The 26,501-nt window shown below is 39.9% G+C and overlaps 1 protein-coding gene across 5 annotated transcripts in view; it reads right to left on the bottom strand.

Annotated features, from left to right (window-relative positions):
• Window positions 1-591: 591 nt before the first annotated feature.
• Window positions 592-26,501, bottom strand: part of agrn (agrin) — a 271,614-nt gene continuing 245,704 nt past the window's right edge. For all 5 annotated transcript variants that reach the window (XM_053686553.1, XM_053686554.1, XM_053686556.1 and 2 more), the window contains 9 exons: window positions 25,238-25,328; window positions 24,926-25,090; window positions 23,425-23,536; window positions 19,977-20,093; window positions 19,637-19,820; window positions 16,694-16,781; window positions 9,700-9,924; window positions 8,979-9,082; window positions 592-3,445 (listed from right to left, as the gene is read on the bottom strand). In XM_053686553.1, the coding sequence (XP_053542528.1) occupies window positions 3,288-3,445; window positions 8,979-9,082; window positions 9,700-9,924; window positions 16,694-16,781; window positions 19,637-19,820; window positions 19,977-20,093; window positions 23,425-23,536; window positions 24,926-25,090; window positions 25,238-25,328 (1,244 nt within the window). In that variant the 3' untranslated portion in view covers window positions 592-3,287. The remainder of the gene's footprint in view (window positions 3,446-8,978; window positions 9,083-9,699; window positions 9,925-16,693; window positions 16,782-19,636; window positions 19,821-19,976; window positions 20,094-23,424; window positions 23,537-24,925; window positions 25,091-25,237; window positions 25,329-26,501) is intronic.

Below are 26,501 nucleotides of genomic sequence, written 5' to 3'. Positions count from 1 at the left end.
AAACCGCTGTATGGTCTTGGCCACCGTGCTGCAGCTCAGTGTCAGGGTCTTGGCAATCTTCTTATAGCCTAGGCCATCTTTATGTAGAGCAACAATTCTTTTTTTCAGATCCTCAGAGAGTTCTTTGCCATGAGGTGCCATGTTGAACTTCCAGTGACCAGTATGAGGGAGTGTGAGAGCGATGACACCAAATTTAACACAGCTGATCCCCATTCACACCTGAGACCTTGCAACACTAACAAGTCACATGACACCGGGGAGGGGAAATGGCTAATCGGGCCCAATTCGGACATCTTCACTTAGGGGTGTACTCACTTTTGTTGCCAGCGGTTTAGACATTAATGGCTGTGTGTTGAGTTATTTTGAGGGGACAGCAAATTTACACTGTTACACAAGCTGTACACTCACTACTTTACACTGTAGCAAAGTGTCATTTCTTCAGTGTTATCACATGAAAAGACAATCAAATATTTACAAAAATGTGAGGGGTGTACTCACTTTTGTGAGATACTGTAAATATATTTCATGTCTTTTCTCACTTTGGTCTAGCAAATTTCACCAGTATTGAAACAAACAGGTTACTTAAGCAGATCAGTTTGTATTTCACTTTATTTCATGGTGGTGGGAACACAAGACACAAGTAATAAAGTTAGTAATGGGAATGTCATGCCACTCTCATTCTGAGCACTGCCCTTCAGGTATATTTTAATCAAAACAGTAGTTTACAAAGGCCAGTAATGGAATCCACTCAAAGACATAAATAGATATTGAAAATAGCATTTAAACAGTAAATATTCTATCTGTAGAGTCCAGAACATCTATTATTTTTTTGAGGCATTCTGGGATATTCTCATAAACAGTATTAATACAAATATTAATATCTATGAATTCATTTACATGATGTGGTGATGTGGATAATATAGTGGCTAAACAGAATGCATGGAGTTGATTATTAAAGATCTTGACTCTGTCACCGGTGAGTGAAGATGGGTTTAAGGCAATTCTCAGACAGTTCCCATCCAGACAGTGGATGTTCATGCGTGCGCCCCAGTTTCATGAGCCCAGCACTCTGTCCTTTCAGCGCCCTCCAAGCATGCAGGAGGTCCCTTTTGTTACACAGCCATTGAACAATGGTTAAAAAAAAAAGAAGTAACCATGAAGAAGAAAAGATAACTATAAACCGATGTGGACGCTATGCAACAGAGGATAGATGTTGGGTTTTGGTTCGTAACACTTGAAAACCTCACACTGTAAATCAATCTATCTATCTATCTATCTATCTATCTTTATATATATATATATATATATATATATATATATATATATATATATATATATATGTATATGTATAGATAGATAGATAGATATGTTGATATATAGATAGATGTATAGATAGATATAGCTATATCTACCAATATATGATCTTTTCTCCCCCAAAACACGCAGGAACGGAGTATATGAAATGAACAGACAAGTTAGAATTGCTTCCAGTGTATAATACTAAAAGGAAAAAAAAAACACAGATGCACATTATTCATTTACATAATGATTGGGCTATATAAAAAGATTTCGGTTGTCTCACTGCTTAAAAAAAAGAAAGAAAGGAAGAAAAAAAAGAATACAAAAGAAAAAAGAAATGAAAGAAATATAGTTTTCTCACAACATGATAACAACAGGATACTTTACTATGAACAGGCATATTTCTTTTTAGTTTTGGATTTGTATTGAAACTAAAATATTTCTTACAATGTTCAGGTCAGCAGTACAAACAATCGCATCACATTTGTCTTCAAACATGTTACAAAAAAAAATAAAATCATATAACAAAACCCATGCATTATTATTATAATTATTAATCATAATTGTATTATTATTACTATTATTATTTTATTTGTTATTGTTTTTGATACGTTTGCTTATTCTAACGGCTGATCCAGGACCACAGTCCAAAAATGCCAGCGTCTAGACATCAAAAGTAAGAGTCTAGACGTCCCTTTTTCCGATGCAAGTGCTGATGGTATTGTTTAAAGCGACGTTTGAAGAATATCCTGACAAGTTCAGGAGTGACTGAAAAATTCCAAGGATATATCAGCATTCTTGCAGCCGCCCTGCTGTCGTCTGTTTCCTGTTGTTTCCCGTTTCTCCTTGTGCTACGGTGCCTCCTCATGGCAGAGACTAGTGTAGCAACCGTTTCTTGTTTTTAGAGCATGACAGAATGACACGTATAAAACGAGGTCCATCGTTTCATTCACCCAAACCCAATAATACAAACAAACAAACAAACAACAACAAAAAAACTAAAATCAGAAAAACATATACATTTCGATGCAACCTGCCAAACTCAATTTTTGCCCTGAAAGGAATAAGAAAGCGCAAGATAAACAAAGGCAAAATTAACTTGACACTTAAAAAGTTGCATGCAGCAAGTGGTCATTCTTAAGGATTAGATACGGCGCACAACACATGAGACAGATGCTTGTGACGGAAAAGACTTTTTCTCATAATTCACAGTCTCATGTATTATTGTTCTATCTATAAATAACATTTTGCGTGTCAGTTACTGAGAGTTCAGCTTGATATTTCAGACATTGCAAGATCTATGCAATTTTTTGTTGTTGTTGACAAGCTCTGAAGGTCTGTGTTAGCAAGAAGCTGAAAAACATTAAGAGCAATGGGGCTGGACCCCCATTGGGGACTGGTCTAACGGGACTTGTACACTTGCCCAGCTCAGTTAACAGTGACAGTCCGTTGTTGATAAAGCCAAAAGTCACACATGCTTTGTTCGGAAAATGCTGCTCGAAGCGATAGGCATTACCTGCAGCAGCATACGTGGAATGTACGTGGTGTATTACAATGTAGGAAATTATGGCACCCAAAGAAGGCAGTCAAGAGAGGACAAACCGCACCTACCTTATTCACCATTTCAAGTAATGAGCAAGATAATGATTTTTTTTTTTTTGGTGTTCTAAAAACAACACCGCAAATATAATACATATTTTCTTGTCTTGTGACACCATGTAACTGCAAATTGGCGGGGAAAAAAAAAACTGTTGATGAATGGAGGCGCAGATCCAAATAAATCATTCATTATATATATATATATATATATATATATATATATATATATATATATATATATATATATATATATATATATAAATAATGGAAACAAACCAGAATTAAAACAATGCCGTGTTTTTTTCCAATATAAAAAGCAATGAAAAGTATACAAAAATAGAAAATAATTACAGCAGTAGACATGGTGTTGGGAGGGAGGTGGTGCCAGGCTATTTGGCTGAACAGTGTAATATTTTCGGGCTGTTTAAGGCGTCTTCCACTAGATGCAAATCCACGCCGTCTACAATCACGTCTTTTACGCAACCCACAAAGCCGGTGCTGTAGGCCTTGGGAAGGCGGCGGGCCACAGCCATATCCTCAAGACCACCTATTGTGAGGGAGAGAGCAGGAAAATAAAAGAAAGGAAGAGAAAGAGAAGAAGAAGAAGAAGAAGAAGAAGAAGAAGAAGAAGAAGAAAAAGAAGAAGAAGAAGAAGAAAACGTGAGCATGGAGAAGAAAATAGAAGAAAATAAACAGAAAATGTACACAATAAATATCTGATTTTAAAGGTTATGGGTTCAAGATATGATGTATTAAAACACCAATCATTGTTAAAGCCAGCCAGGACCAATGTAGAAGTCATCTGAAGTAGTTATTTTTAAAGCTGCTGGGATTTTGCTCTTTCTGGGAGAAAAACACAATTGCAAGCTAGTTATAAATAATGGAATAAAACATAGATTGTGTTACTTTTTTTCCCCACTGTGTAGATCAATCTAAATCAATGCTAAACTCATGCTCAAATCATATAATTTGATGGATTACTGCACTTTTATATATAAAATATACTATCGATGTTAAATTGCTTATTTTCATGACGTTTACAGCGTTTAGCTGACACCCTTATCCAGGGCGTCTTACAGATGTGCTTTGTAGACTTTATCAAAAACATGTTAGTTCACTAGGTGGATAGGACTAAGGATACCACCAGGAAACGTTTGTGAAAAACATTTTTGATCATTGATCAAAATGATGTGAAAAACATCATGACGTTTACAGCGTTTAGCTGACATCCTTATCCAGGGCGACTTACAGATGTGCTTTATAGTCTTTATCAAAAACATGTTAGTTCACTAGGTGGATAGGACTAAGGATACCACCAAGAAACGTTTGTGAAAAACATTTTCAATTCATGGCCTTAATTAAAGAATAAAAAAGAAGCCAACACAAATACATAAATTAAGACAAATAAAACGAATCATTCAACTATGACAAAAGAAATGCTGGCATATAAAAGGGAGGACAGGCCGGTCTTTCTAAGCATGGCTCAGCTGATGGAAGATTTAGGGCTCACTTACTATTATTACTATTATATATTATTAAATAATTTGTTTGCACAGAAGTGAGTCAAAATAGCTTCCACTTTCCACTGGCTTTTAGCTTTTACCCTCACCACTTGACCTTTTATGGACTTTTTGGATGCCACTAAATGCAAATGAGCTGTGTCGGGAACACGCTTCGCACTTCACGGGTGATCAAAATGTGCACAAGAATCGTACGAAGAAAATCAGATTTCCAAATTTTTGGTAAATCCAGTGGAAATGTTTCATTGGTTTAGGCTTACGCAAACATTTAACCCACAGCCGCTAACAGAGCACTAGCAATAATTAGCTAGCTAAAATACAGTGTAGGGAACAAAACTGCCATGCCTGGTTGCTTCCTTTCTGGGTATGTTTGTTACCTGAACTGTGTAACAAAAGTGCTGGAAAGAGGGATGATAAAAAGAGAGTGTAACCCTCAAACAGGTGAGCAGATCAAAAAGCATTTGCCTCGGCTGTGGGGATACGCTCTGACAGCTCGAGAGTGAGAGCGCTATTCTTCCCCCTAGACACATTCCTCTTTGGAAAAGTCTTGACTCATATTTTCTCTGATTCTAGCAGTGAGGGCATGCCTATAGATGAGCTGCTTTACTCTGCAGATCATCTCCTCTGCCTATTTTTCTTACTCCCTTCCTCTTTAATCTGCTTGTGAGCTGTGGAATAGGAGGATCTGCTGGGTTAATTTCATGCGACGTACAGCTGAATAAGTAAATAAATAATCAGGAATGAAAGAAGGGATTTTAAGAAGAGGCTCTTGATGTGAGGGCTGCTGGGGGATAATGTATTCTAGCTGCAGGGTGACTGCAGTACCTGCTCCATTGCTCTGGAACAGAGGCTGGGGGAAGAAGGGTTCTTCACTACTCAATGCGCAAACACATTTGAAAAATTTTATCAATGCTTTCAACTTTTCTGTGCTGTCTGCCAGTTCTGTCAGTCTTTGACACTCACTTAAATGGGTCACACAGCCTGCAGGAGAGACTGTAACCTATACAGGCCAGAGATGAGTATCAACTATGGGATAAATCTGCATTATATCTCAGCGCTGTTAAATTCTCAAATCTGTCTGGTCAGAAGGGTGATTCATTTTCTATAACAGCAGCTCTGACAGCAGTGCCAAGTTGTATGGCAGATGCTCCATCCATACATCTATTTTTCATACCACTTATTCTACACAGAGCCTATCCCAGGGGACTCGGGGCAAAGGAGGGGGACACCCTGGACAGGGTGCTAACCCGTCGCAGAGCACAATCGCACACCCATTCACACACTACAGACAATTTGGAAATTCCAATAAGTCTACAACGTATATCTTTGGACTGGGGGAGGAAACCGGAGTACCCGGAGGAAACCCCGAAAGCACAGGGAGAACATGCAGTACAACAAAAAAACAACCCCAGAGGTGTGAGGCAAACGTGCTAACCACTAAGTCACTGTGCATAATTGTTCACGATTGTTGGTCTGATGAAACATTCTGTAAGATGTTTATTTAACATTTTTTGAAGGAGTCTCCAGTGTCAGTGCTTTGTCACACTCAGAAGTAAAGCTATTCCTACACAGGAAAGTCTTCAGGATGGAGGGCTTTGGTTGCGCCATAACATGATAAGCTGCTTTTTTTTCTTTATCAACTTCAAGAGAATAAAAAAAGTGAGGCTGGTGAGGGAACAGCTGTTTACATTCACTGTAACAGGAACTAACTTGTTTTCAAATGGATCCACAACATTAAATAGAACTATAAATGGATAAAATATACAGTGTGCCATTTTTTTGCTGTGATATATGAGACATAAAACACTTTGGGATGTGCGGCTATTGGAAAATAGTCAACTGGCTGGTAACAGGCCACATTATACCACCCTATCATTGATTATTTTCTTACAACGGCACTGTCGATTGTGTTTTATTCCTTACATCTGCAATGGTTATTTTCCAATGTGCACCCAGAGTCATTCACTCCCAATGACAGTGCTCTTCCCAGATTAAAAGCAAACACTGAGGCAGCAGTCTGTCTCCGAGATAGAACAGTCATATTCTCATTCCATAAACGACAAGTCAATGATAGTACCAAAACAAACAGTACCAAGACACACTGTATAAATATTAAAACTGCAGAAGAATCAGCGAAGCGTTTCTCGAAGGCAGACTTTTAGACGAGTTTCACTCGGAACCTTGTAGTCTTATGACACCGTACAGAGTCTTATGGTGTTTTCTTGAATTTGTTTTCAGACCTGAGGCTCTTTTCACTGAGAATTCTGTGTGGTTCATTGCAGAAAACATAGCCAATGGACTGGGGTTCACTTCATGATTGCTTTCTCATCTATACATCTGTTTGTTGAAAACAGATCAGAGTTAAATTGATAGGTTTGGTTTGGTTCACATTGCACATATTTTAATAAACCATAAGGCACAAAACATCTGTTAAGGGGTGTATGGGAAGAGCTGAGAGTAAGGTACCCGTGAACACAGTGACACTCGAGGGCGATTCCTGCATAAACAAACAGCAGGGTGTGATTTAAAATGACTCAACATTGCATACAGTGGTGCTAGAAAGTTTGTGAACACTCTGCATAAATATGACCTAAAACATCATCAGATTTTCACACAAGTCCTAAAAGTAGAAAAAGAGAAACCAATTAAACAAATGAGACAAAAATATTATACTTGGTCCTTTATTTATTGAGGAAAATGATCCAAAGGTATGTGAACCTCTAGGGTGAGCAGTTAATTTGAAAGTGAAATTAGAGTCAGGTGTTTTCAATCAATGGGATGACGATCAGGTGTGAGTGAGCTCCCTATTTTATTTTAAGAACAAGTCTCTATCAAAGTGTGATCTTCACAACATGTTTGTGGAAATGTATCATGGCAAGGAGATTTCTGAGAACCTCAGAAAACGAGGTGTTGTTGCTCATCAGGCTGAAAAGGGTCACAAAACCATCTCTAAAGAGTTTGGAGTCCACCAATCCACAGTCAGATAGACTGTTACTGTTAGGGTAACTTCTAAGGAACTAAAGGCCTTCTCACATTGGCTAATGTTAATGCTCTTGAGTCAACCATCAGGAGAACACTGAATAACAATGGTGTGCATGGCAGGGCTGCAAGGACAAAACCACTGCTCTCCAAAAAGAACATTGCTGCCTGTCTGCAGTTTGCTAACGATTAGTTGGACAAGGTAGAAGGCTACTGGAAGAATATTTTGTGGATTGATGAGACCAAAATAACATTTTTGGTTTAAATGAGAAGGGATATTTTTGGAGAAAGGAAAACAGTGCATTCCAGAATAAGAACCTTATCCCATCTGTGAAACATGGTGGTGGTAGCATCATGGTTTGGGCCTGTTTTGCTGCGTCTGTGCCTGGACGACTTGCCATCGTTGATGGAAGAATGAATTCTGAATTAGAAAAGCGAATTCTAAAGGAAAATGCCAGGCCATCCGTCCATGAACTGAATCTCAAGAGAAAATGGGGCATGCAGGAAAACAACGACCCTAAGCACACAAGTTGTTCTACCAAAGAATGTTTAAAGAAGAATAAAGTTAATGTTTTGGAATGGCCAAGTCAAATTCCTGACCCTAATCCAATAGAAATGTTGTAGAATGGACCTGAAGCAAGCAGCTCATGTGAGGAAACCCAACAACATCCCAGAGTTGTTCTGTACTGAAGAATGGACTAAAATTCCTCCAAGCCAATGTGCAAGACTGATCAACGTTTACCGGAAACATTTAGTTAAAGTTATTGCTGCACAAGGGAGTCACACCAGACACTGAAAGCAAAGGCACACATACGTTTGCCACTCACAAATATGTAATATTGGATCATTTTCCTCAATAAATAAATCACCAAGTATAATATCTTTTTAATTCATTTCTTTAATTGGGATCTCTACTTTTAGAGGACCAAATCTACTTTTAGGATTTGTGAGAAAATTTTAAGTCACATGCAGATATACAGTATAGACAATTCTAAAGCGTTCACAATCTTTCAAGCACCACTGTATATGAAAATGTCCTGTGTTAACTCGGGCGTAATCTGCATCACGTGTGAAAACTATTCACTTGCATGGCTGGGTGTTGAACATTGTCATGTCACTTCCTTTATTCTGTTTTCAGTGCAGTGGAGACAAAATTTCTTGACGATAGTATATGGAGTCAAGAAGGTACAGTATTTAAATGGATAAAAGAGCTGAAAAAAAAGCTGAAGACTGAAAGGCATTGATAAAAAAGGAAAGAAACTAAAGCTCAATCGATAATATGTTAATTAAATAAACTTCAATAAGAGCATAGTGAGATATATCTATTGTCTCCTATTTTGAAAAAAATAAATAAATAAATAAAAACCTGCACACACACCACTAGTAATGTATCGAATTATGGATAGTTTCACAATTGAGAGTTATTCAGCTGCGATGAGGAATCCCTTTACAACACAAGCTAAAAATGGATGCAGCGTATTCAGGCTGAGTGTGATTACTAAATATTACATTATGTAAGCCGCACACACATCTATAGGTGAATGCAGAAGAACGGTATAACAGGATGTAGAGGTGCCTTACCCAGCCAAAGGGCACCGTCTGTATCCAGCTGAGTGGCAGCCAGAGGTGAGGAGCCTGTTACTGCTGCCTCATTGCCAACTTGCAAAGATCCGTCCCTCAGCGCCCTAACCAGAGAGAGAGAGAGAAAGAGAGAACGAGAGAGAAAGAGAGAGAGACAGAGAGAGGGGGGGGGGGGGTGTCATGTACAGTACAATACAGTACTTAACCCTTTCTAGTAGTACACTGGCGGTCCATTCCATCGATGAAATGGAAATATCAGATATTTTGAATCAGTATAAACAAATGATGATTATTTTATTGCCGCAAGTCTGTTATAAGATTAGTCAGGCCACTGTTGGGTTTCTGTGTGTAGAGTATTGTGACTCTCGTGAGCAGGATTATGGAATTGGGGAGGGGTGTGAGCCCTCTGCTGGCAGACAGTTCACACCGCTCCACAATAACACTGGTACAGAGATAAAACAGACAGCACAACTAAAGCTTTGTTGATTGTAAAACACTGTATACAACTACCACAATAAAATGATAACATTTAAACCAGTAGGCCAGGTAAAAAATAAATACTTAAGGTGGTGTCTACTTTTATAAGAGCCATTAACCACTACTGTAGTGTGTGACATCATAAAGAAATTCATTGCTGAACACAGGCACCCACAAAACAGGCGTTAAATCCATTTTTTGGCCTGAGGTTTAAACTTATTCAATTTCTCATGTTGCAGCATACCTGCTGGCTTTAATGCGGATCCAGTGGTTGGTGTTGACCCGCACTGATGATCGCAGGACAACCGGTTTGGAGCCGAGGTCGTAGGTCATCTGGACACGTCCATCCACGATGGCCAGTGCGATGTAGTCAGAACGCTCCACGCCCTTCCCACTCCACAGGAGGAGACCTTGAGTGGCCTCAGTTTTGATGCTCAGCTCAAACTTGTTCACCAGCAAGGCCTTCTCACTACACCGGGGAGGAAAAACAAGATGAGTGCATGTAACAGATGTGTTTTACTCATAAGATTCAGCACTCTTGCTCCTGTGTCATCCTTTGAGGATGTTTGTAAGGCTCTGACCATGAAACAGGATATGATATTATATTTCTTTCTTGCCAGTGTGTGCATGGTGACATAATAACAAAAAGACGTTTAGAGGTCATTAGTGAGTTTTGATGGAGAGTTACAGAAAAACTCACATTTTGGTGATTACCTTGTCAATACTGATGAACACGTACACAATTTGACCAGGAACAAGAAATTACAAGGTAAAGAAGGGCAGATTAGAGTTCCAGTTGCTTTCTGCTGTACAATTAAATAATATTGTGCAAATAAACAGCAGGGTGGAAATCGTCTGTGTTCACTTTCTGTTTCTTTAATACTACCCATTTCAATAAACTTTTGATGGTTTGATAATCCGTTTTTAGATGTGTTTTAGGTGATAATGTCACCTAGTGTTAACACTATAAAGGAAACGTTAAACACGTTAAATAACTGGTTTGAGTACCATTATTATTGCTTCAGTCCATTTCAGAAATGATGGCAGGTCACAATTTGAGTCTCTAAGGCTCTAAGGCTGTGCTGTTCACATCAATTCAACTAGCCTGATAAAGATTCAGGTACTAATTATGTAAAGGACTTGTGGCTGGACCTTGATAAGGTCCTCATAAGGTCTACATGATGGTAAGGTAAGACCTGATAAGTTCTACCTGCTGTTTCCATGTGGGACGGCAAGCTAATGAGCGAGTATGTGGGAGAGCAGATTGTGTAGTCAAATCCCGAGGGGTCTTCATGGTTCATCAGTAAACTAGGGCACACTGCAGGAGAGGGACCTTGGAGCGTGAATGCCAGAATGAGAGATAGAACTGGTGACACACTTTAGGTTAGCGACAACTTATGATGTTTTACTTCATCCTGTTCTGTCCCCCAGAGTGATTCCCAACCCGTGGAGTAAGGAGGAAGGATGCTCATATTAGCTGCTCTCTGATCTGTGGTTTTGATCTGTTCAGTCGTTCCAGACTTCAGTAGGGAGGTGGAAGGGATGAGCCACCTCCTCCTATCATCCTCTGTGGCAAACGTTTGAACCTCATAGCTGTAGGCAGGAGGTACCGAGGGCTGTCGTTCTGGTCAGCAGGGACGTGTTCATCACCACACGCACACGTCTCGTACTCCCACATCCCACTCGTTCCTTATCACACACACCTCTCACTCCCTCAGTTAACATACTCCAGCTTACATTATTATTAAAAAAAAAAACAACCCCAAAACAATAGCTCTTTTGTTTAGTACTAAGAGAGTCGTTATTGTGAGCATAAGCACGTGTCTATGTGTGATGGTGTGTGGGTTTGATCAAACCGGTAACATCAAAAGAAGATATTTAACGATCGAGGAGAAACACTGAACAAGAAAACATAATAAACAGGACACGAGACAAAACGTGACACGGCACGAGACAACACAAATGTAGAACAGAGTAAAACAAAACAGTGGACACAAAGACAACTGAGGAACACAAACAAAAGCAGATAGAGCAGGTGGCGAGAGGACATGAATCTTCACACCACACAGGAGTGCAGAGCACACACTGGCACGTTCTAGCAAACTGTGGGATCACTGCTTGTTTGCTGATGCGTCATGGCTACTGTTTCTCACAGATGGAAGTTTACAGTCAAGTTTTGAGATTAACGATCTGAGATAACAATACAGCTTGGAGTTTTAGCCGAGAGTGTTTAACCTGGCGGAGTCCAGAGTCAACAACTTTGTGTCATTTCCAATGTAGGGAGCTAGCAGGCTGTCTTCTACTGTGGAGCACACTGTGTGTGTGTGTGCGCGTGCGTTACGGCTTAGCGCCAGTTTAAATTAATCAAACCCATGAAGCAGAGGAGTGGGAAGAAACCAGGATATGCCGGGTTTTTTTTCTTCCCTCCCCGACACAAGTTTCTCATCTATCGCACCACTGCCTATGTGTATCGCTATGTGAAGGCTCCCGTCTTGAGGAGCGCTCCTACAATTGGAAATAATGACAAAGTTGCATTTCTTTAATTAAAAGACAAAATTTCATTATGCAAATCATGTTCGACGTGGCCGTGATGGAGTAAAGATGCATAATTATTCGGTGTAATTGAATTCCTCCCTAATGAGACACGTATAATGTGCTGACTGGACTCTTTCCACCAGATTTACCCACCACAGGGCCGCCAGCCAGAACTTTAAGTCCCATGGACCTCTCCAAACTGTTCCTTTCATGATCACGCTATCATTAGGACTCAATCTAGAGCTTCTAGACAGTTGTCTGAAGTGGTGCTAAAATCAGAACCTGAATCCGCCAATGTACAAACATTGCAGTAAACACGCACCGAGGGTTTCGTTAACGTTTTAGAGGTGCTTTGTGCAATGGAGTGGTGCTTCATGTTCATTACACTTTATATTATAGGCTGAATCAGCTTAATGGTCAGAAGTTGGTTACGTTATTTGGATCGTGTGCCTCTAAGCGGCAGGGCCTCGCTCAGGCCACTAAAATGGACTGCTTAGAAATCTCCAGAAGAAAATATGAGGCGTGTTCTCAATAAAAGGTTTAAGCTGTGGCATTTAGTCCATGTGGAGGAAAGACGGATGAGGGTGGCATGCCAGGACATGCAGTTCGGACAGGGGGACTCACCTCTGATCTGACGGGGTCTCCAGAGACTCAGGACTTAGAGGAGCAGGGGAGAAAATAAAGGGCATGCAATAAGCTTAAGAGGGCGAAGAGAACAACCTTTGATTGCGCCCTCAATGGGGTAAAGAAGCACAAAGACCAGAGAGGGCTTGTGCCATGGAGCTAGAAGTTTTTCAGTTTAATCTAGTGAACGTGTTATTAAGCCCTTATGGACAAAGTAATAACGTCATACGGAGGTCAACACCGGGCTGTTACTGTAGGAAGACTAGAATAGCAACGAGGACATGCAAGTGTCCCTGTGCTACATCAATGATGGGTTCATTCTCATCCACCCAATTCAAGTGGATGAGATGTCAGAATGCCAGAACGTGAGTGACATTTGGACACTCATCAAAGAAAGTGGAAGAAAAGAATGGAACAACCCGCAAGGGATAAAAAATTCACACCTTCGAAATGAACTGGAAGTCCAAATAAAATGGGGAGAGTGAATGTGTGAAATGAGCAAGTGAGTAAATGAGTGTGTGAGCAAGTGAGCAAAGTGAGTGAATGATTTATATAAGCAATATCAAGCTTCTTCAAGCAAAGCCAATCAAAAACAAGGCACTCCATCAAGAAAACAATGGGGTCAAACATCTAATTATGAAAAGGAAGCGGGAGAAAACTGGTCACTGAAATCATAGGGAATTGGGAAATTGATTTAAGGTTGCAGAGAAAACAAGTTAGAATGAAGACAGATGGGCTGTCCAGTAAACAGTAAAAGCAATATTGCGATATTCCAGCCAGCAACAGTCCCAGTGTATTAAAGTCCTCTGAGGAAATAATTTTTGCCATTTATACAGGAAGTGATGCGAATTAAATATTAGGCCAGTGGAAAAGTCACTTTAGAGGGCCTTGACCTTAAGTTGTATTGATGTTTGACATAGCCCACTCACATTATTGGACTTCCAGCACATCTCTATTAAGGGCGTTTGAATGCCCCGAAGCCCCCGAAGCCCCCCCCCAAAAAAGAAAAAAAAGAAAAGAAAAAAGAAATCCTTGATTAATATGTTACTTGGTAATTGTTGTCTTGGCTGGGGACACATTTACTAGATATCACGGTTAATGATTTGACAAAGACAACTGACATGGCTAAAATGTTAAGAGGAATTCTACACAAGAGCTCTTTAGCGTAATTTAAAATAAATTAAGCCGCCAAAGTTAAAACCAGGGATCAGTACAGCCATTACCCAGTTAATTACATTCTGAAAGAAACAAATAATATAAAGTAAGTGCTACTAAAAGGGAGACCATTACAGATTGGGCATTTCACTAATGGAGCAGTTAAAAGGGAATTCTACACTAGTCGAAAAAATGCCAGTTCACAAATGATATAAACTAGTTTGAAGGGTTCACACAGGGTGAAAAACACAAAGCAATCATCAAAGTAGCAGTTAAATGGGGCCTCATTCGGATTCACATAACAGTTAATCACATTCTCTGCAGGTATATGGATATATTTGCTCTAATTGAGTTCTGCATGCTTTCCGTGGAGGTACACTGCAGTGTCTTTGCCGAACACAATGCTCATCATGCATGCCGAGCATGCAGCCCTATAACTAATGCACCTGATGAGAAAGTAAACACCTTATTAACGCAATTTTCCAGCAAATAAAAAAAAGGAATACAAAGGACAAATTTCAAAACAGATGAGCCCTGATTTCTCATGAATATTCATTTCTCTGACACTTAAAGGGCAATAACGAAAATGTTTATGTTTATGCTGAGCAAAATATCAGGTTAATTACTGAAATGTGTTCACAACAGGGTTAGTTTGGCTTGTGTCTATCCCAGAATACACCTTGGTTACTTACTCAGGGATCTCATTGGTCAGTTGGCTTGGGTGCAGAGAGAAGACAACAAGGAACATTCATATAAGACACAGACGAGACAGACAGACAAACAGACAAGAAGACAGGCAGGAGGGCAGACGACAGAGTGTACAGTATAAACTCTAAATATTAATATAAATCTTCTGATCTATATTGATATTGTTCTACTGATTAAGCTAAAATGTTGTGGTGCAATGGGTGTGTAAGTAAAGGGGTGGACAAACGACTAGTCCAGGCACTTGGGAGAAGCAGAAAGGTGTCTGGGAGATCAGCATTTTATACTTCCGTTGCTCTGTGGATGTTAGTTTAATAAGCTGCTGATATTGCACTAACCATTAGGCAAAATAAATAAATAAATCTTTCTCCTTACTGATTTTTGAGGAACAATTTTTCCTCAGTGCTGTTATTGTAATATCTGCTGCATCTGAGGTATGGTAGGAAATATGTTTACTACATGGATGAATTAGTTTGCATGGATAACATGATTTTTTCAGAATTATGAACGAACAGCGAGGCCGAAGCGCTGAAAAAACTTAAAGTGCGTCTCAACCAGCTCCCTAGTTCAGTAGTCGGGGCACTGATCATTTTAAGAGCTGTCTCAATCGCAAAATCCTTCCAATGCACTGTAACGTTCGCTCCCTAAAAATCCCACAGTGCACCGCAAAAACCAGGGAGCATCGATGCTCACTGTGTTCCCTTACTGGAATTGACATCATGTTTTCTGAAGCCTGTCAGCCCGGAAAAAAAAAATGGAGGACGAATTCTCAGCCAACTTCCGTCTACAAATGTAAGCAACTTGTTATCGTTGTTGTAGCTCTCAAATGATTTCTTATGTTAGCATTTTTGTTAACAAAAATGCTAACAACTTTTCTCAGAGAAAGCATTCAACTTTAATGTTAAAGTACAACAAACCATCACCACAAATTGAGCAAAAATGAAGGCATTAGCTGGATTTGAATAACGTCATTCATGTACAATGCTACTAGGGAACAATGCTGTATTAGCTTTGTAGAAAAAAACAGAAGCGACATTATAAGGAATAAGGATAAGGAATAAAGCAACACGAAAACCTGAAATTCAATTCCTGATACATCATTAGTCTGTATTAATGTCTGTATTAAGTCTGCATACTTTTCAGTGAAATTACATTATGTCCCAGGTTTTAATTCAGATTTTAAGTTTTAAGTCAGTCGGTGTTGATGAATTTTCTATAACAGCAGCTCTGATAATAGTGCCAGCTACAAAGCAAATCACAGGTTTGAAATCGTTGCGACGGCGATGCTTTCTGTAAGGAGGAGGTTTAATATTGATAGAAGCAATCTAAAGGGTGAGCGCTTTATAAAAGTCTGAGGTGAAGCTGTTCTTTTAAGGTTGCCAGTGCACGGAGCGTCTTCAGAGGAGTGAACTTTGCACTTTTTGCGTTTTATCAGTAACAAGAAGAACAGCATTTTAAAGAGAACGAGAAAAAAAGGGAGAGGCTATAGTGAGGGAAAGCCTTTGTGCTCTGCCGCATCACACCTCCCTTACGGTAATTAGTTTCCAATAACTGCACTTCCATGTTTTAGCCTAGTTCAATTACATTTATAAACACAGGACTCCACAAGTACACTCAAGTTTGTGCAGTGGGCTGGCTTGTGAATTTATTTGTCCACCCCTGTCCAAATCCTGTTTACTAGAGCACGATATAACAGCCAGTGGCTATTAGGACACTAATAGGATGCTTCACAATGCACTTAACTTTATCCCTTCTACTTATTACAAACGATTAATAACATTTTGACATGCCTATTGACCAAACCTCTGAAGTGCCACAGGCATATGAAGCCAACACAGTATTCCTGGAACAAGGAATTAGCTCATGATTGAAGAAGGCAATTGGAGACAGAGAGGTGCTTTTCCAATATGTGCTCTAATAGAGATGTGAGGTTTTGAAGCTCTTGTAATGGCGAAGGGGGTTTTGAGCAATACATCAGTGCTCCACAGGATAGTACTGAGAGCACGTCGCTCCAGGCAGTACTGTAATTGGAACCAGCCAACTAATTAGCGAAACTCCCTGAAAACCAGAGACAGGGTGCTAAACTACGGCCAATTAGCCCAAACCAGGAGGGGCCTAAACGATTTAACTAATAATCAGGCTCAAACAGAGAGAGGGCGCCATAACTTATTCAGAGCGCACAGGAGAATATTTCAACGCTGGTGAAAATGCCTCCTTACCTCTTGGTGACTCCGTTGTGATATTCGATAAAGGTTCGGCCGTCAAAAGCAATGGACTCGGACTCCCCGGCTGCTTTCTCGTAGGTAGCTGGAGAAGATGAGAGAATGGTAAGGAATATATCGCATCTTATTAATGATGAGTGCAAGTGTGATGTATTGTAATTTTCACGCCTGCGTGGTTTAATTAATGTTACAGAAACAGCAAGGAGGCACCGCAAGGTTAAGGAGGTTAGTTTTATACGTTTTTGAAGTTGCTGTAATGTAGCTTGTGTGATTGTGTTGAGAATACAAATGAAACTGGATGGTATGAAGTTTCTCAAATGTACAGGAGTGAAAAAATAAACACGTACCCAGTGTCTTGTAGAGATTATAATATGTGATAAACACTTAACAGTGCATATACCAGGAGAATTCCACTTTGGCAAGAGTGTATGTGTGTGTGTGTGTGTGTAGTGTAGTGTATATATACTATATATGTCATGTATATGCAGGAACTAACCCGGGACTACGACTCCCAGCAGCCAATGCTACATCACATGACTGGTTTCACCTGATTCACATTTTTGGTTAATCAGCGTGACTCTTTAAGTCACAGTTTGTACAGCACTGGTTGTCTTGCGTTCTTTGTCTTTATGTGTGCACCTTGTTTCCATGTTTATGTTTTGATTCATGCTTTAGTGTTTTACGTTGTATCACGTTTTCGGAGTTCTTGTTTTGTGTTTGTGATTAAACCTTTATCCTTATCTACACTTGCATCCGTCTTTACGCGCCATATCTGACAGTATATCTCCATCCAGATGTTTCTTAGTGTTCATGGTAGTTGTATTCAGAGTAGTCATTTATGTGAATTACACTCACGACATGGTGTTTGCAATATTACACCATCTGCCTAAGCATCTCCTAAGCATACTCGCATAAAATATGTTGGAAATCAGATTTAATGTATTCGTCAGTGCATGTAATAATAAAGTAAAAGGGTTACTTTCTTTACACCAGAGTGCTGCTGAATCAATTTTGTTTGGTCAGAAGGGTCTGATTAATTTTCTATAACAGCATGGGTCTGAAAGTAGTTATTACACTTATTCTAATATGTTATTGTTTTTAAATATTGTGTAATTGTGTATATCGTGAACCGTTCTGTGAGATTTTTCTTTAACATTTATGGAAGGAGTCTCCAGTGTCAGCATTTTTACCAGTCGGAGGTAAAGCTATAACTATAAAAAAAATTTCCGCCACAGTAAACATGAAGGATATTGTGCTTCGTGGTTTCTAAGTCATTTTTTATAACTGCTACAGCGTAAGTGATAAGAGGAACTGGCTTCCACATTAAAGGTAATTATCAATGGACAGAAAGTATGATGAGTAGAGATGCACCGAAACTAAATTTCTCAGCCGATACCAATAACTGATTATTCAGAGTGATATCGGCCAAAACGATAACCGATACCGATAGTTCTGCCTTTTATGCCTTCTTTTAAATTAATAATAATTAATTCCACAATTGTGAAAAAAATTAAAATAAAAACTTTATTCTCTCCATTTCAACAAGTTGTTTCACAGTAACTGGTCTCATAAACAGAAAACACATTACTCTAATTAACATTAACACATCAACTAAATTCGAAAGATTAAATTAAGATTTCTTAACTTATTGAATGTTATTAATGCATTGAATGAATTCTAAAAACCCTCCTGTTAGTCTCACATTCACTTTCCACAAACAAAAGCATTTCTACTTCATCATTAAACATCAAACTGGTCATATATAAGATCAACTTTTTTTATATATTAACATTAACTGGATATGAAATATACTACTCTACAAATATATTTTTCTGTACAATATATACTTTTTTGTCAACCCTTCTTCATTTAAATCTTTCAGCGGTGTACTGGCGCTTTAATTCAGCGCGAGCAGCGCAGCAAAAAAAAAAAAATTAGACTCAACGCCGAAACTCCCGCTTCACTGCTGTGGCGTCCGGTGTAAAATTTTAGCATTGCAGAGCTTGCAGAGCTTACAGAGCTTACAAACTGCAGTTTTGTCGTCATTCCACACAACAGACATCATCTTTACACACAGCACGAAATCCATCTGTTTTCCCGCCCTCTTTTGATTGACAGGATATAATCGGCCCTGATCATCGGATGTTTTTACACTATCGATTATTGGCCGTTACATCGGTGCATATCTAATGATGAGTCATTCTTAAATAAAAAGCAGTCATTGATAAATAGCTATGGTGTACGAGATGGTAATAAAACACTTTACAGGACGTACTCTTAGAGGAAAATAATCAAATTTGGGGTGGTGTGATGTGTTACCACCCCGAAGTTAGGAAGCAGCATGTCCTGTTATATTTTATTCCTTATGTAACAGAGCAAAAAGATGAGAGAGCTTGAGAAGAAAGAACCAAAGATTTCAAAAGCCACCAATGTGAGTCATCCCTCTCAAATCAGATAAAAAGTTCACGATAATTCCAGTTGAAAGATTAGCATCATGATTTAAAGATACAATCCCAAGTCCCTAATGGATTTCCCATGGCTAATTTATGAGCAAGAGTGAAAGCTGACATTCAGCTGTTGGGGAGGCAGGTAAGCAATTTTCTGGCATCAATCCCATGTAGAAAAAAAAAATCTATTAAATTTTATCATCGATTAGCTCTCTGTGCATTTCACACTAGTAATAACAAATTGTACCAAGTATATGGATTCACATCTTTTATAATAATTATTATTGACTTTATCTCAGTGCTACAATATTTTAATTTGGGCATCAACACTTGCAAGTCCTCTCACACCAGCTCAAACTGCTCCGAAAGCTAATTTATAGCCCTGCTTAGGCAAAGCTTATCTCTAGAAAAGCGGCGTGGATTCTTTATTAGAAAAGCGGATTTACAGCATTGGAGGATTAAGAGCAAGGTAAGAGTAGAGAATTGTACTTACTGTGCTGGCACTTGGGTCCCGTGAAGCCGAATGGACACACACACTCGTAGCTCTCGAGCAGCGGGTTGCACTCGCCACCGTTCTCGCACACGTATGTGGAACAAGGGTGGTGTGTGTACATGGACACATCGCTGGAGTTCAGTGCGTTATCGGGCTTCAGGATCGGCGTGCCCCTCAAAGTAATCTGAAGTCAAACGACATGAATCAATGAACCAGAGCATGGTTACAAAAAAGCTGTGTCACAGCACCAAAGCAGGACACATTGAAATCAACAATAAAACAATAATAATATTGGCCATATTCATAAATAGTAAGTAAGACTGACAAAATGAGCTATTACCTTCTGGATGGCTCCTTTAAATCCAGCTTTAATTGATGCTGGTCTGGCCAGTTTACGGTAATCCGGAGCTCCGCCCACATAAAGGGATTCCTTCAGGTTGAGATCTGTGTGCTGGTTCTGTAGATCGAACCCAAGCCGGATGAGAACGTATAGCACTGATGCTATTACTAGCACCTCTAGAACTCTTCTGCGTTTATAGTATGTCATGCTGCATTTTATTTTACATTTATACTAACGTGGCTGAATGGGCTTCACAACGTCAACAGGAAGTAATGGACTGCTTTAAACACTTTATTAATTCAGCTCATATTTGCTCCTTAGCCACATCTATGAGAAGCATAGCTGATTTTAGTACAGCTTAATAGCAAAGTATTCAGACACTACATATAAGAAGGAGAGGAAAAGAGAAAAAAAGAGAGAGGAAAAGACACAAAGAGAATCGGAGTGAGTGAAATGGAAACGACAGATATGGATGGTGTTTTAATGAGTATAATGGATGTATGATCATTTCTTTGAAATTTAAAACTGTAAACCTTAATAAGGGTCCCATTGGTGTCATGGATAGTCATGAAATCATTCTTCAGCTAGCATGAACATTGCTCCAATTACAGTGGGATTTTTTTTTTCTTCCAGGAGGCTACATATGTACACGATTCAATTTTTTTTTGTTATGTAGGGCAATTATTGCTTCAGGACAAAACCCAAGTTAATTGCTGTGAAAAAAAAAGATGGGAAGTCCACATGCATTGCCAGTTTGCTGTGCCCAGTCCAGCTTTTTTCCAAGCATAAGTGTAGGCCAAGGCTTGAAAAGGCTTGGCAGTGGACCTGAAGACCTGGCCAAACTGGAGAATGGGCCAGCTAGCATAGCTGGTGCTGTTGGAGCACAGCTGAGTTCGATGTGGACTGAGCTGGGTTTTAGTGAGAAACCCTGTGACAAATCTGCCATGCACTCACACCTAGAGCAAGGGGAGTCAAGTAAAATTGGCAATGAAATTGGTTGCGTAAAATTCCATGCGGATGAGCAACTAACACGATAGAACGATGACCATTGCTACCATTCTTTACCATTTATATACCATTAGTAACTACTAGTGATCAGTTCATGGCTATTTATTCATCCATTTTCTGCACTGCTTATCCCACACAGGGTCATGAGGAGCCTGGAGACTATGCGAGGGGACTTGGGGCACACGTTGGGGGACACCCTGAATGGGGTGCCAACCTAACACACGGAACCAGTTCATGGCTATAAATAAGAAAATTCAAAGTATGATTTGTTTAGTAGTTGCACTATGAATGTTACACCTTTTACCTATCAGTTCTGAACAGACAAGACATTTGGTGCAGCGATAATAAACACATAGTCTTTGTCCAATCATTTTTAAATAAAGTTTTTGTAGTCACTTCTTTTTTGCCAGATCGTTAATCAGTCCAGAGAGGATATAAATAAAATGAAATATCCATGAAAATGCTCCTTTTTCTGCTATAATGTCTCTAGCCTATAGAATGTAGCTAGTTTCTGAGCTGTTTTCAGGTAAAAAATGCACGTGATCGAATAATGTGATTGGTTATGTTTATAAACCTAGACTGCATGAACTAACGACACTCTTTACACGTTTATCAACTAAAACGTTTTACTGGTACGTGGTACGGTCCGCTGTAATGCTTTGCTAGGTCCACATCCGGACCGTGGTCCACCAGTTCACAACCCCTGACCTAGGGTTTGGAGAAGATGTATTCACTTTCTCCATTAATCCTTCTCTCTTTCTGTGTGTGTGTCTCCCTGCTGGAATGTGTTGACTGCCTGACTGAGGCTGTTACATGGAATTTTCTCTGAGGGGAAAGAAAAAAGAAAAACGAAAAAGAACAAAGAACAAAGTTTGTCTTTCAACTACACAGCCTCCCTCTCTCTTCCTAGCTTCCCCTCTCATCCTCCCTCCCTCCTCCTCTGCTATTTAACTGTCTCCCCGCACTGCGCTACTGTTTAATGGCCCTCCCACGCAAAACTAATGAAGACGTTTCATTGTTGTAGGAAGGCTTGAAATAATGGTGGTCAAATGATGACTCTCTTTCTCACCGCCCCCATACCAGCTGGCTTGAGCCGAGAGCCAAACCGAGTTTTCAACTGCCCTCTCTCTCTTCTTCTCTCTCTCTCTCTCTCTCTCTCGTTCTCTTTCTCTCTAGCATATGGAATGGTGTGAAAGCAGAGCTCTTTCATCACTTAGCTCCTCAGCCTGCTATTGTCGAATGGAGAATGGACCTGAGATGAACAACGAGCTACTTGATGGGGCTGCCGGAGAGCATGAGGATGTTCGAGTGGGTGACCAGGCTCTAGTCATTACCTTGCGTGATTTCTGATATCCAGACAGCGCACGAAAACAACAACACAAGGGGAGGGAAGGAAGAAAACAAAAATGTTACCAGAGAAGAAGAAACAGAATGTCAGTACTAATAGAACTCCATGCAAACATCAGACATCAGGCATGGGAAGCAAACGAAGAGCTTCAAAAAGAGATTAAGTAGAAAAAAAGCAACAAAAAAAAAAATCTGGGAGAATATAAAAAATTCAGAGTGTTTTGCACCAGTGCACCCACACACTGTTTATATTTGCTTCATGACACGATGGTGTAGTTAGAGCTCTTTCAGCCGAGCTGGAGAGGCAGTGGAGACTTCTGTAGCAAAATATTTCTCCTGGGGTCTGCCTTTCATAACAAGCCCCTTCTGCTCTCTTTGCCCCATTTTTTCCCCCATCATCCTCTTCCTTTAATAAGATTTTCTGCCTCTGCTGCAGTAACTGAGCACCATTACAAAAATGTAGGACGTGCAATAAAAAAAAAAGATAGATACACGTCGCTCTACACAATCTACACACGAGTTCTCCGAATATCATTTAATTGGAAAAATGGACGAATGTTTGACGATTACACCACATTTATTTTCATATGCTCTATGTGGTTCTCTGTTGGGTTTCAAAGTTTTCTGAGCAAATAAAACAACAAAAACACACACTAAAACAAAGGGGGAAAAAAACACCTACAAAAACCCAGGAAGTGGTTTGTGGGGACGAACGTGAGTGGGTGCACTATTGCGTGCAGAAGGTGCAGCAAAGCAGTCACGATATTTGCCATTTATAAACATACAAAAAGACACAGGCACTGGGACACTTTTAAAAGCACACACATGCGACGCATAGCCTACAAATGCAACACCACAAGATGCACTCGAATTTTCCATTAGCGATGACACTACTGTATACAGAGAGCCAGGAGAGAAAATTGGCCCCAGATTTACACAAATTATCACTAAAAGTTGGGAAGGTGTGCTGGATAAGTGCAGCTCGGTGGTATTGTGGGGCCAAGGCTGCCCTCGTTTGGCTCAGCTGCATCAACACAGGCAAAGCTTAGCGTGGGGTTAGCATGGGGTTAGCATGCGGTTAGGATGGTCTTACCGGAGCCTCTCCTCTGACCGGGTCTTTTCCGTTAATAGTGATTTCTCCCTTACGGTTTGCTCGCTCCAGATTCACCGTGTTCCACACATTCAGCTTGAGCTTCTCTTTACTCCTGTTGTCACAAAAAGATATAAATGCGTCAGTTAGTGCACTAATTACGCTTACACCACAACGCTGCTGAATTCTCAAATCAGATTGGTCAGAAGGTGTTGATTCATTTTCTGTAACAGCAATTCTGATAGTAGTTCCGGCTGTAATTCAGATCACGGGTTTATATTAATGCGCTCATTCTAACACGTAATCGTTTCTATAGTAATGACTCATCCAGAGGGACTTGGTATGGTGGACGATCTACAAAATCTAAAGCTGATAATAAATGGATTAACAAATGTGCTGCAGTTTTTCTGTTCGAAGATTTTTAGGTTTCTGTAAGAAGAGGTTTATTTAAAGTCCCCAGTGAAGTGACTTATCGACGTAATTTAAACTGATCCAGGAAGTCAGGGCGGGACTTATCAAGTGGCTCCTCCCCATTTGTAAATAGCCAATCGCGTTTAGCTTACCTTCCAGCACGGGCTAAGCCGTACTTGACAGTTTGTACAATGGATTTTTATAACGTTGGGGCGGGCCACTTCGGATTCTAGAGAGCATTTCATTGGACAGAAAATCTGATGAGAAGCTGAAGTGCAGAATGATGTCATCAAAATTTCTGATCCGTATCGGTGGTATACATTTTGAATGCATATATCTTCTAAAAGCGAATTGTGCCATTGTTTGGGAGAAAATTAGCTTATATATATATATAACGTTAAGGCTAACATTTTCATACTAAAAGCCACAAAACTTTCATGGGGACTTTAAGTCTCCAGTGTCAGCACTTTGTAACAGTTATTTTTCAGGACAGAGGACTTTACACATTCACATTCATCTCTTCCTGTGTTTTGTAGAGAGTTTGGTAAGGGAATGACAGTTTCCTAGTGTAAGTGATAGCAAGAAATTGATCTGTCTCATGGACATTCCACAACATTCAAAGTAACTCCATTCCATCCGTTTTCCATACCGCTTATCCTACACAGGGTCACAGCGAGCCTGGAGCCTATCCCAGGGAACTCAGGGCATAAGGTGGGGGACACCCTGGACGAGGTACCAATCCATCGCAGAGCACATTCACACACACATTCACACATTACGGACAATTTGGAAATGGCAATCAAACTACAACACATGTTTTTGGACTGAGGGAGTAAACCTGAGTACTCAGAGGAAACCGGAAACAGGAATAAAACACTTCAGGATGTACTGTTCTAGGTAAAATATCCTTCAGGATAATAACATTCTGTCATTGATTATTTTCCTATGATAGCACACCCCTGTCATGTTTTATTAATTATACGCCTCTCAATAATGTTATGTCACAGATACAAGAAAAGGAACCGTTCACTACATATAAATCTAAGATAATAAGCACTGAAATCTCCTGAGTAAGAAAGCTGGCTCTGCTTACCTAATGACAGCTGGCCCTTTGCCCAGATCATATCGAAACTCTAGGATGCCATCGTTCAATGCAAGAGAGATGAAATCGCCCTTGCTATCTGTCTTCTGGCCATTGTAGAAGATCATGCCGTTTGAATCATTAGCCAGCAGGACCACAGTCATGCTGACCTTTTGCCTGTCAATAAATCATGCAATTATCCCATTAGAGATTACATTAGGCTAATGTACATCATAACTAATCATAATGTTGTAATCCTGACGTGACAGATGGTTGTTACTCACAAGCGCGTGTAAACATGCAGTGATGGTACACAAGAATTACCTCAGATCGTGACCGTATAAATGGAGGCCCTTCAGCTCGAGGTAGGAGTCGCCACTGAAGAAAGGAATGTAGGCCCCCCTCTTGTCAGATACTGTAAAGTAAAGCAGTGTCTTACTGGCAGCTCGTACATCATGTTAAAATGGTTTTACCAATCCAGCATTTACACACACGGGCATGAGCTTAGCTCTCCGATTTAGAGCAGACTCGCATTCAGCATATTAAAGCCGTTCGCTGCTAATTGTATCGGATTACAAAAAGCCTTGTTTTAGGTGGGAGGATGGAATTCAAAGATTAAAAGACCAATTAGGTATTGTTTAAAGCAGTTGTTGACGCTTGTGCGTGGAAGCACAAAAACCCTGCGGAACCGACAAGCAAGGGTGAAGCTAAAGCCGTTTTAGAGGAACCAGCAACAGGAGTTCAGAGGAAGGTGAACTGCTGTAGGAGTGAGCTGTGTGTAGTGATGAGACCTCTGCTGGGCCGAGCCCCATACAGTTCATCCGCCTGCTGTTTCTGAAATCTAGGGTTAACAGTCAATAAATGCTGCCATCTCAGATAGATACAGTATGCGGCGTTTTATATCATTTTTGATGATGTACACAAACCCACTGCTGAGTGACCAGACTTTTGATTGGTGTAGGGACAAGTTCTGGTTTATAAAAAACAAACTAACTAATTTGTAAAGCTATGAATAGATTTGCAAAGATGATCTTTTCCCCCCAGTTAAGCCACATATCCTATGAAAGCTCAATTCTGCCACGTATGAGTATATATTAAACGCTTTTTATCGCACAATCTGCGAGTTAATATGGCACAATTTCGACTTTTTATCTCACTCTGTTGACTTCTGTGCTTCTGCCTAACCAAGATACACTGACACCACAAGCACGCTATCCTGTTCAGTCTAATACTTTCTCCCAGAGAGGACAGTTCCTGCTGATAAAAAATACTCCAAGGAGGTTATATTCCTTGTTGAGTTTCGGAAACGGAAGCACTAAGTCGCAATTCAGTGATATTAACTAGTAATTGCGAGATAGAAAGTCGCAATTGTGAAATATTAACTCGCAGCTGTGAGATATGAAGTCGCAATTGTGTGTTAGTAACTTGAGAGTGAAATGTATCAATTTGCAAATGTAAGCAAAAAGTCGTAGTTGCATGAAAATAACTCGCAAGAAGTATGCGATTAAAAGTCACATCTGTGCGATGTTAACTCACAATTGTGAGATAAAAAGTCCAAATGGAGTGATTATGAACTCACAGATGTAAG

Source organism: Ictalurus punctatus, chromosome 15 (genome assembly GCF_001660625.3).
Source record: "Ictalurus punctatus breed USDA103 chromosome 15, Coco_2.0, whole genome shotgun sequence".
NCBI lineage: Eukaryota > Metazoa > Chordata > Actinopteri > Siluriformes > Ictaluridae > Ictalurus > Ictalurus punctatus.
This window is presented reverse-complemented; position numbering and strand designations above follow the sequence as displayed.